Source organism: Myotis brandtii, unplaced genomic scaffold (assembly GCF_000412655.1).
Source record: "Myotis brandtii unplaced genomic scaffold, ASM41265v1 scaffold583, whole genome shotgun sequence".
NCBI classification, from domain to species: domain Eukaryota; kingdom Metazoa; phylum Chordata; class Mammalia; order Chiroptera; family Vespertilionidae; genus Myotis; species Myotis brandtii.
This window is the reverse complement of record NW_005370191.1, coordinates 1,490,387-1,502,714: the sequence shown is the minus strand read 5'-3', so window position 1 is coordinate 1,502,714 and position 12,328 is coordinate 1,490,387. Positions and strand designations below refer to the sequence as shown.

At 42.4% G+C, this 12,328-nt stretch overlaps 1 protein-coding gene across 2 annotated transcripts in view; it reads right to left on the bottom strand.

Moving 5' to 3' along the window:
- PRKRIP1 (PRKR interacting protein 1 (IL11 inducible)) overlaps positions 1–12,322 on the bottom strand; it is a 25,031-nt gene extending 12,709 nt beyond the window's left edge. Inside the window, exons 1-6 of one of the 2 annotated variants that reach the window (XM_014550157.1) lie at positions 12,168–12,322; positions 11,168–11,246; positions 10,282–10,382; positions 7,716–7,801; positions 7,470–7,532; positions 6,543–6,610 (exon numbers count right to left, since the gene is read on the bottom strand). In XM_014550157.1, the coding sequence (XP_014405643.1) occupies positions 6,543–6,610; positions 7,470–7,532; positions 7,716–7,801; positions 10,282–10,382; positions 11,168–11,246; positions 12,168–12,293 (523 nt within the window). In that variant the 5' untranslated portion in view covers positions 12,294–12,322. The remainder of the gene's footprint in view (positions 1–6,542; positions 6,611–7,469; positions 7,533–7,715; positions 7,802–10,281; positions 10,383–11,167; positions 11,247–12,167) is intronic. The other variant, XM_005879138.2, reaches the window with a different exon arrangement.
- Between the last annotated feature and the right edge of the window lie 6 nt (positions 12,323–12,328).

Sequence of the window (12,328 nt, the reverse complement as noted above, 5' to 3'; positions counted from 1 at the left end):
TAGAGAGGAATTAAAAAACCTAGCTCTGAGCTCCCTGGACTCAGGGCAGTACTCCCCAGGCTCTCTCATGTCATGGCACACATGGAAAAGGATAATTCTATGTCACATGGTGCAACTGGTCCAAGGCCTTCACTCAGCTTTTATCCACCCTGAAGGCCGAGGGGGGTGGTCAAGGTCTCACCTCTTGCAGCCCATTGACCCATATGCCAGCTGTGGAATTCTGCTCTAGAACTTGGGCCTAAGGCTGGAACTGCTGATTATTTCTGTTTCATTCCATACCTTAGCATATTCTGTCTCAGCCTCTCTAAGAACCATCAACCACACCTGGACAGGTCTGAACATAGGAGGCCCAGAGGATAGGCTTTGATCTTTAATTCTGATCTTAAAGAAACATAAAGCCCTGGCTGGGTAGCTCAGTTGGTTAGAGCGTCATCCTGATATGCCAAGATTGCAGGCTCGATCCCCAGTTTGGGCATATACATGAATCAATCAATGAATACATAAATAAGTGGACCAACAAATCTATGTTTCTTTCTCTCCCCCTCCCGAAAAAAAAAAGAGGAACAGTAAAATACTGATCAACCTGATGTTTGTGAAATGGGGGGTTTTGGATGCTTGAGATGCTGATTAACAGGAGGGCTCAAAGCATTCATTGTGATTGAAAAGCCCCTAAAAATGTAAACACAATTGATTCCTGTGCGTGGGAAACATGTTGTCAGGGCCTATAAGTATCATTCTCAAAGAGGAGAAATCTAATGACCATTCAAGTCATTTGGTAATTCAGCAACATTATTTTACCCACTCATTCATTCTTTCAACAGAAATAAGTAATAAATAATGAAGCGCTTATTACTACTATGCTTAATGTTGAGGGCATAGGAATTTTAAAAATGCTGTCACAAATTATAACGTGATACCACAACACACACATAAATATGGCTAAAATTCAAAAAGTTAACAATACCAATTGCTGGAAAGGATGTGGAGCAACAGGAATTCTCATTCATTGTTGATGGAAATGCAAAATGGTACAGCCACTTTGTAAGACAGTTTGACAGTTTCTTACAAAGCTATACATACTCTAATCATATGATCCAGCAATCATCTTCCTAGGTATATATTCAACAGATTTGAAAACTTATATCCACACAAAAACCATCACATAAATGTTTGTAGCAGTTTTATTCAGAATCTCTAGAAACTGGATATGACCTAGATGTCCTTCAATAGGTGAATGGATAAACACACTGTGGTATATCCCAGTGGTTGGCAAACTGGCCCCTTGAGTGTGGCTCTTCCACAAAATACCATGTGCAGGAGCACACTACAATGCGATTGAAACTTCGTGGCCCGTGCCACGGGGCCAAAGAGCCACATGTGGCTCACGAGCCGCGGTTTGCCAACCACTGGTATATCCAATACAATAAAATACTATTCAACAATAAAAAGGAATGAACTAAAATTCACGCAGACATGGATGGATCTTAAATGTATTCTGCTATATGAAAGAAGCCAGCCTGAAAAGGCTACATCCTGCATGATTCCAACCAAATGATAAAGGCAAAACTATAGGGATAGTAAACAGATCAGTGGTTGCCAGGGATTGGGGGTGGGGAGGAGGTTGAATAATGAAGCACAGGGAATTTTTTAAGGCTTGGAAAACTATTATACATAATATTGCAATGGTGGGTACATGATACTACGCATTTGTCAAAATTCACAGAACTTTACAGCATAAAGAATAAACTTTAATGTGTGCAAATTTCAGAATGTCAAGGATCCCAGGATGAAATGTGAAATATGAACTCAATTATATTACAAATGGATGAAACCTCTGTGAAGGGGATGAAGGAAAGATGTTGACCTAAATAATTTTGGAAATAGCAGAGTCTGTAAGACTAAAGGCAAAAAGAACTGTACATTGCACTGTATTCTAATTGATGAAGTTGTTTCCCACAGATAACAGGTTAACAATTCTGAAACCACTATTCATGTATACTGAAATTGAACAATTAAATAAAAGGATGGTGGATGGTGAGAGATAAGTTACTCACTGCTAGAGTGAAAAGTTACAGGCAAACAAGCTGAAAAGGCTAGAATACATGTGGCAATGGATTAGAGTTGGAGACATCAGTACGAACTCATGTTTAGCTTAACATAGATAGATATAGATGGTTACATATAGAAATATCTATAAATATATGTATACACACTCTTTAGTAAACACATATATACTTACTTGTTCTATCAGTTAAGAAGGCCTAAAAGTAACAACACCCTAGTAGTAAAGAGCATACCTAGTCCCCAGATCTTGGTTTCTAATATTCTATATATATAAAAGCCCAGCGACCTTTACGGTGGAACGACCGGTTGCTATGATATGCACAGACCACCAGGGGGCAGATGATCAACGCAGAAGCTTCCCCCTGGTGGTCAGTGCGCTCCCATAGCAGGAGCGCCGCTCAGCCAGAAGCCGGGCTCATGGCTGGTGAGCGCAGCGGCGGTGGTGGGAGCCTCTCCTGCCTCTGCGGTAGCACTAAGGAGCAGTGAGCCAAGCGGTAAGAAGCAAGCAGGCGGGCAGTAAGGAGCGAGCAGGCGGGCAGTTAGGAGCAAGCAGGCGGGCAGTAAGGAGCGAGCAGGCGGGCAGTTAGAAGCAAGCAGGCGGGCGGTTAAGAACGAGGGGTCCTGGATTGCGAGAGGGATGTCCACTGCCAGTTTAGGCCTGATCGTGGAGTCCCCAATTGTGAGAGGGCACAGGCCAGGCTGAGGGACCCTCCCCTCACACACACACGAATTTTGTGCATCGGGCCTCTAGTCTATATAATAAAAACCTAAGTGACCATTACGGCGGAACGACCAGTCACTAAGATGCGCAATGACCACCAGGGGGCAGATGCTCAATGCAGGAGCTGCCCCTGGTGGTCAGTGCACTCCCACGGGGGAGTGCTGCTCAGCCAGAAGCCAGGCTCACGGCTGGTGAGTGATCGGGCACAGTTGGACATCCCCCGAGGGGTCCCAGATTGGAGAGGGTGCAGGCTGGGCTGAGGGACACCCCCCCCCCAGTGCACTAATTTCATGCACCGGGCCTCTAGTGATTTCATAATAATCCACATTGGCTTAATGCAATCCCACGGTGTCATTCAGATTCGAGTCCCACACTGCATGGTGTCAAGCCAACAAGCAGGGATACTTCTTCTCCAACAACAGAACGGAACTCCTAGCCAGTTGCCCCTTACTGCTTTTTAAGAGAAGGGCTGAAAAGCTTGAGTGATTTACTCCAAGTCCATCAAGAACCCAGCAGTACACAGAAGCCACCTTATGGCACAACGGAATATCACAACATTTAAGTTTCCATTCTTTTTTTTTTTTAAATATATTTTATTGATTTTTTACAGAGAGGAAGGGAGAGAGATAGAGAGCCAGAAACATTGATGAGAGAGAAACATCCATCAGCCGCCTCCTGCACACTCCCTACTGGAGATGTGCCCGCAACCAAGGTACATGCCCTTGACTGGAACCGAACCCGGGTCCCTTCAGTCTGCAGGCCGACGCTCTATCCACTGAGCCAAACCAGTTACGGCAAGTTTCTATTCTTTTCAAACAGACAGCTGGAAAATCTATTTTCTCTTTCACAAAAGGAAACTGAGCACACAAACCAATTTTGACAGTTATCCCTATAGCATTCCCTATCTTGCTCAACCATGCATGATCACTAATCGTTTTTAAATATGTACAGATATTAACTTCACTATTAAGTATAAGAACAGGCAGCACCCATGCACTATAACAATGATTTTCAAATTTGTTTGATTAAAGCCCATAGCCCATAGCCAATATAGAAATGGAAAGATTCACAAAATATTTATTCCGAGTGTAATGAACTCTGATAGCTTCCTGTCTCTTTTATTCATGTTTGAAAAAATAATAGCTGCAACCTCTAAAATGATTTCATGATCCAGTGAGTAAAGGATCATAACGCTTAGACTCTGGAAATGTTCCTTGGATTGTTTTAAGAAAAATGGCTGAATCCTGGTCAGAACAGCAAGCTTTGTGGTGTTTTAACTTGTCCTATTCCCTACCCTCTCCATAAACCCAAGGTAGTCACCAAAGTCAACAGCCTCATAATCACAGTAGCTATGAAAAGTACCAGCCTACAAACCACCGGAGGAGGCAAGCTGCATTGGGAGTGCCTCAGAAGTTCCACACACAGAGGTCTGTCCTTATTTGACCTGTCTGGCAGCTCCCTGAAAACTTACATTTGCAAGGATTATCTTCATTCAATCTGACTCAGTAGAAAACAGCCTCTTCCCCAGGCATCGTTAAAAGAATTTCTTCTAGTCAAAAACCATATCATATATAGTGTGTCTCAGTACATTTATAACTCAGAAGGAAACTGGTCCTTGAACGGTCCAATCATATTGCAATATGCCAGTGAAAGTCTGACTTTATCATAAGACCAAAAATCAAAACTGTCCAATCAGGAAATATGCCTAGTCAATCAGGGAATTGCCACAGATTCAGTAATGTTATGGAGAGTTGCAATTTTTTTTTGTTTCTTAGCATCCTGGGTCCTTCCTTCCTATCTGGGATCCCTCTGTCCCTGAATCTCAGCTCAGGGGCTCTCAGGGGAGTGGTTGGTACTTCTGGCCTTTGATAGTTTCAAAGGTAGGCAAGACTGCAGCACTGTGGTATGTTGACACATTACTCACCTCCTATTCCTCCTTGTTAACAAAACTCAATTCTATCTAGGGTGCCATGTATCCAGCTCTCAATGATGGATCACGAGAGGTTAACGATAGTCATGACAATTCTTTTATCTACTCATCTAGCCTGATGGCAGCAAGAGATGGCAAAGTGACTTAGTACTGATCAATGACATATAAGATGACAACAGCTGAGCATTTCTAGAGGATGTTTTGCTTTTCAGTTACAGGAAAAAAACCACACTAGATAAGTAGCACTTCTTTTCCCTCTTCCTCCTGCTTTGAACATAGGTATGATGCCAGGAGCTGCAACAGCCATATCATGCCCATAGGACAGTGATGGCGAACCTTTTGAGCTCAGCGTGTCAGCATTTTGAAAAACCCTAACTTAACTTTGGTGCCGTGTCACATATAGAAATTTTTTGATATTTGCAACTATAGTAAAACAAAGATTTATATTTTTGATATTTATTTTATATATTTAAATGCCATTTAACAAAGAAAAATCAACCAAAAAAATGAGTTCGCGTGTCACTTCTGACACGCGTGTCATAGGTTCGCCATCACTGCCATAGGACAAAGGCCAAAAGAACTGCAGGGATGTTGGGCCTGACACTACTGAACTGCTGAACCATACCAGGCTGCCACCTATCACCAGGTTTCCTGTTATATAAGAAAAATGAATTCCTCTTTGTTTAACTACTGCTGGTTGAGTCTGTCTGTTTCTTGCAGCCAAAAGCAGTCTTTTTTTAAAAAAAATCCTCACCTGAGGCTGTTTCATTGAGTTTTTAGAGAGTGAGGAAGGGAGAGAGAAATATCAATTGATTGTCTCTCATACGCACCCTGACGGGCATTTAACCCACAAGCTTTTTTGGTGTATGGGATGACACTAACCAACTGAGCCACCTGGCCAGGGTGCCAAAACTATTCTTTTTTAAAAATATATTTATATTGATTTCAGAGAGGAAGGGGTTGGGAGGGAGAGAGAAAGAGAGAATCCTTGATCAGCTGCCTCCTGCACACCCCACACTGGGGATTGAGCTGGCAACCCAGGCATATGCCCTGACCAGAAATCGAACCGTGACCTCCTAGCTCATAGGTTGACACTCAACCACTTAGCCATGCTTTTCACTCTTTTTTTTTGTTAATCCTTGCCCGAGGATATTTCTTCATTGATTTTTTTAGAGAGAGAAGGATGGGGGAAAGACACAAAAACATCAATGTGTCTCTCACATTGATTGGTTGCCTTCAACACACACCCCAACTGGGGTCTGAGATGGAGCCTGCAACTGAGGTACATGCCCTTGACCAGAATCGAACCTGGGACCAGTCAGAGACTGATGCTCTATCCACTGTGCCAAACTGGCCAGGGTGGTGCCAAAAGTATTCTTAACTGACTTGCCAAGTGACTCAATCAGAGACAGAGGAACACAAAAACACCTTTGCTAGGGACATCTCAATCTTTGTTACTGGACAAGAATGAGGTAGGGTACAGCCTCAGGAATCTCACAACCACAGGGACAACATAAGCCTGCCTGAGGACAGGATGCTAAGGGGCAGAGGGAAACAGTGAATGCCAATAATAACTCGAAGCTCTTTTACTAGTCATGACTGAAGGAAGGTTTGTCCTGGACTTAACATGAGCTAGTATGTTCCTTTGTGCTTAATCCAGTTTGGCTTTCTGACACTTGCAATTAAATGAGCTCTAACTAACAGAATAAGCCCTAATTTCTTCCCTGGTCAGCCAATCAGTTCCAAACTCTAAATCTCCTTTTTGGCAGGTCAGCTTCTGTGCAACACCATGAAAGATCACAACCAAGAAAAGTGGGTATTACTCACCTTCTTTTTGTTTCTTCTGTTCAAGTTTCATCTTCTTTGCCAATAATTTCTTCTCTTTTAACTTTTGGCTACAGATGTAATATAAATACATTAATCTCTTATTTTGTATATTAGAAACATCTACTTGTAAGATCTTTAAAGATGTTATAATCACACAAACACTACACTAATAAAATGAAAGAAATACTTTATGATTCATCAACATTATCAAGCTATTTTTCTTCATGAATCAAGAGAAATCCTCCTGAGGTGATTAAAGCAATCTCAGAAACAATGGAGATGGTTCTTCATCCCAAGATATTTAGGGACGACTTGAAAAATCCTGCTCAGCAAAAAAGTGGGGTTCTACTGAAAGTAACCTCATAGGGTGACCTGATCATAAATCCCTAACTGGGCAGGTCATGATGGGCAGCCACGCCCCAGGCATATAACTTTTGTAAAAGATTTCTTTGCCTTAAGCAGGTCATTGTTTTAGTGCATCTAGGTTAACAGAACTTTGAAATGCCTTTTCAGAAGTAACCTCGTCCAAGAGAGCACATAATCTGGTTAACCATCCTGTAATCCAGTCTCAGCCTTACTTTCTCTACCTTACTTCCCTCAATTTCAAATGCATAAAAGCAGCTGCAAACTGCCATTCTGGAAAGTATTTAATTAAGATCTTGATTCCCAGCAGCTGTCCTCAGTTTGGCTCAAATAAATTCCTAGAAAAATTCCCTACAGGGTTAGACATTTCTTAAATCGATAAGGGAGTACTTATTAAAACATACACACATGCAACCTGTACACTTATATAGTCACTTAGGGAGGTCACAGGCCCTAATTTAAGAAAGAAGCTAAATGAGAAGTTCAATCACAGCACCTAGTTAAACCTGAGGTTAAAATACAGAAGTGAAGAAGAGAAATCCCTATGATCACGGAAATGCTGACCTCCAAGCTTTGAAGAAGTTGTAACCAGCTGGGGGAGGGGCACAGTAAATGTCTTCATCTCTCCTGGACTATTTGAAGAAAAGCCATTCCTCTACTGAATTGCTCCACGGCGGGTTAAACACCCAAGACCTCTAAAGGTTATACAGGTAAACTTTTGACTGCAAGGACTCATCCACCAACCATGCATCTACTTTCCATTTCCTGCCCTTAAGTCTCATTAGGTATGAGATGCCACAAAGCCCTTACCGCTTTTTTCGACGCTTTGCAGTCTGCTCCTCTGCAGCAATTTTATTCCTTTCCAGTCTCTTCTGAAACTCTACATCCAATTTTTGCTGCAAAAAAAACCGACATCATTTAGACACACTGTGGACTGGATATGAGAGCTCCAAAAGTCACACCAGTGGGGGTGCTACAGGTATATCTAGGTCTCCAGGGCCACTTCAACTTTAAGTGGTTGCCCCACAGAGGGGGTGGGAAATCAATACAAGGCTCTCTGATGGTGAAGTAACTCTGTTCACTAAGATACTGAAGCAGGGTAGTAAGAAACTAGGAAAATTATCCGGAAAGTGGAATGAGGAAACTGAGACAAGGGGTGGAAACAGCTATTAACAGCTAGCTAATAAATCACAAGACCCTAACCTCCCTAACTGAAGATGCCCAAGAGCAGATGGTTTAAATCACCATAGTCAGGAAGCCAGAACAAAAACCAATTAGAGCCAGACTAATCCAAGATAAAGGTAAAACTAGCCAGAAAATGACCCCGGATCCTACTGTACACTTATTTTATTTTTTTAAATCCTTACCCGAGGATATTTTTTCCATTGATTTTTTTAGAGAGTGGAGGGGGAGGGGGGAAGAAACAGAGAGGGAGAGAGAGGGAGAGAGAGAGAGAGAGAGAGAGAGAGACAGACAGACAGACATTGACATGAGAGAGACAACTGGGCTGGGGATCGAATCTGCAATCGATGTTAATATGCCCTTGACCGGAATCAAATCCGCGACCCTTCAGTCTGTGGGCCGAAGCTCTAACCACTGAGAAAACCAGCTAGGGCTGAATCTAATTTTTTAAATCAAATTATTGGAAAATGAAATATTATTGGGTAGTTTCTTCTTTCATAAAAAGCAGACATTTTAAAGTATCTTGAATCTCTCAAAATGTATAAATGTATTCCCTGAAATAACAGCCATTATGAGAAGACTGAGGAAAAGGACTTTTCTAGTGCGTGTTGTAAGATTAAGAACACAGGGCAATCTCTCATGCCCAATGTTTGTTTTTTTTTTTTTTTTGCTTGTTTGTTTTTAATCCTCACCCAAGGATATTTTTTCCATTAATTTCTAGAGAGTGGAAGGGGGTGGGGGAAGGGAGAGGGAGAAAGAGAAAGGAAAGAGAGAGAGAGAGAGAGAGAGAGAGACACTGATGTGACAGAGACACATCGACTGGTTGCCTCCTACCTGTGCCCCTACCAGGGTTGGGAAACCTGCAACTGAGGTATGTGCCCTTGACCAGAAATCGAACTGGTGACCCGAGACCCTTAGGTCCACAGGCCGATGCTCTAATAATTGAGCAAAATCGGCTAGGGCCGTAGTCGGCAAACTGCGGCTCCCGAGCCACATGCGGCTCTTTGGCCCCTTGAGTGTGGCTCTTCCTAAGCCTTAGGAGTACCCTAATTAAGTTAATAACAATGTACCTACCTATATAGTTTAAGTTTAAAAAATTTGGCTCTCAAAAGAAATTTCAATTGTTGTACTGTTGTACTGTTGACTAATGAGTTTGCTGACCACTGGGCTAGGGCATCATGTATAATGTTAAGAGGAGAAATCAGATTTGGAAAACCACAAAGAAACAGCCGAATAATATTTGATTTTTTAAAATAGTATGATGGGCAAATATAGGAGCACTATACAAAAGTCAGTATTTTTTTTTCTGCATCTCACCAATATCAAGTAATAAAATAGAGGACCACCTAGCATCACTGCAATAAAAAAACTTAAAATATCTTTCAACAAATGTGGTGAGATATGCAGAACCTCCACAAATCATCAGAGAGATACAAAAAGATTTAAACAAGTGAAAAAACATAGTTTCTTGAAGGGATGACCAACACTATAACATCCATTCTCATTTAAATTAAAGTTACATATTCAACTCAATTCTAGTGAAAAATCCAGCAAGACTTTTGGTGTGGATAAAATAACTCCAAATTTTAGTATATGTGCTGCCAAAGTGAGCACATAACTCCAAATTTTAATTCAAAAAATAAAACAAGTGATATGTTCAAAAGAGTATTTTTTTAAACAGGAAACTTCTGGGCCTTCTAGCCAAGTAATGCTTAACAGTTTTTACAGTATAATTTCTAAAGCAGTTCTCAATTTTTAATCAATTATTATTTGACACTTGTCAAGAAGAATTGCCAGCTGCCAAGCTAGAAAACTAAAAGCAGCAGACACATAGAAGCACACTAGTATTCACAGAAAACACACAGCTAACTGGAATTATAGGTATTCAGCCAAAAAGAGAGAATAAGAGAGAAATAACAGCTCAAGTGGTGTGGGAGATCCTGCTTTCTATTTAATTTCATGGCAAATGGCCTGAAGGGCTGTGCCCTTCTATACACAGGTGATTACCTTACAGTGCTGAGTCTGGCCTAGGATTAACTGGGCTCTACTTGATGTCTGTTTCTGGTGCTGACTTTAAAAGGTAGCCCTTACACAAACCAGGTGTATCTACTCTGTTTCAAATGCTTTTTTCTAAAAGTTATGAAGTGCACACTGTTCATACCCAAGGGCTCAGTCAGCCTCCTTGCTCACTGACCTTCTCAGCCATGGCATCCATGTAGTCCTGTCGCTGATATTCTCTCCGGCGCAGATGCCTATACACATGGAACTCTCCGCTGCCTGCGCCAGCGCTTGAACCTACAGCCAGGATAGTTCAGAGTTCTCGATGAGCTCCAGTTATCAACACAGGCCACCTTTAATTAACAGTGACCAAAGAAAGAAACTCAATAATGGAAGGGACGGCCTGTCCTACTCCCCACTATACTGCAGAATCTAGCACAGTACCTAGTGTACAGTGTAAGCATCCCTGTGAATGTGGAATTCACTAAAAAGTCCACTCTAATACAGTATTAAGAGAAGAAATAGAATGCAGTTCAGTGACCGGAAACCTAGAAGAGAGCCTATGACCTTTCCCTCCCCACCAGGTGATTTTACGTTACATTTCTGAGCTAAAAATATATCCATGGTCCAGTAAGTGAAAAAGTTGGTTACCAAATAGTATGTGTAGATCAATCATATTTTTCTAAAAACATTTTTTTCTAAAGCAGCAGTGGTTTTGTCTATGAAGAGGTTTGGAAGGCTATCTCAGAATGTTACAAGTGGAACGATGAAATTACAGGTGGTTCAAACTTTTTAAATACCTCTATTCTTTTTCTTTTTAATTAGTATATATTAATTCACAACCCAACAAAAAATAATAAAACTATTCCATGGAGAAATAACCAATACAAGGCATTATTAAAAACAATGCATAAGAAAATTCTCTAACGCCAAACCCCTTTGTTGTAAGAACAAAATACTGGACCAATGAACACTTTTTTTTCCTACTAGAAATCTAATTAACATATACTAACTGCAGGGTTTTTATATTTATACTTCAAAAATTATATTTACATACACACACACTCCCCAAAAGACATTACCCATTACATCTCGGACAAATTCTGGGGGAGGTCGAGGTGCCCATTCACTCATTTTTTCTGGAATTGGAACTGCTTTGTCCTGAAACATTTAAACAGGAAAGCATTTATAAGTATAAACCTGCTGACAAAGTCACATCTCTTATAACCAAAGGATTTTAACTAGACCAATGAAATAAGGCTGCTTTGCTCCTTGGACTCAAAGCTGATTTCTTCCCTGTCTTAGCTTTACTTCATCCTGTATATTTTGGGGTCTATCACAGCCCACGGGCTCATCAAGGCTATTCTGAGAAGAACTCAGAAACGGAAGTCACCCTGTATGGCTGGACGCCTCCAACTCTAACCCTCCTACACTGCACAAGAAGAGTCAACCCTTTCTAGTCTAAGATCCATGAGACCTGCTCATCTAACTGTTTTTATGACTGATGGGGCCGAGGCCTGGAGAGGGTGAGCGACTTGCCCCCATGCTTCTGACGAGGTACTGTTTATTTTTTATTTAAAAAATATGTTTTTATTGGTTTGAGAGGAAGGGAAAGGGAGAGAATCATCCACCAGCTCAGCCCGCAACATGGGCATGTGCCCTGACCCGGAACCAAACCGTGACCTCACGCTTCGTGGGGGCGACGCTCACCCACTGAGCCACACCGGCTTGACTAACGAGGCACAGTTTAGAAGAAAATAACCCTTGTGTTAACCCACAGGCTCTATCTTTACAACCTAACGCTTCCGACGCTTCTGTTTACAAAAAGTTAAGCCGGAAACGGTCTTGGAGCACGGGAAGCCGCCCACAGCGCGCCCGTCCCGGCCGGGCTGTAACCTAAGGGCAGGAGGAAGCTCACAGTCTCTGGGGCAGCCTACTCCTCACTCAGGCCTGGCGCTGGGGTTCGGGTTATGAACTCCTGAATCTGGAGGCGGGGGCGGTGGGCCCTTGGGCCCCCAGAGGCGCCGGAAGGGAGGGAAGGCGGTGGGACGCGGCGGCCGACGAGCCCACGCTCCGTCTTACCGGGTTCTTCATGAGCCGCTCCAGCTTGAGCTTCTGCTCTTCCGCCGCATTCTTGGGGATGACGAGCGCTTGCGGCTCTTTCTTGGGCCTCGGCGGTCGCACCGACGACGCGGCGGGACTCGCCATGACAGTTCTCCGGTTTCCCTCGCGAGCGGCGGCGG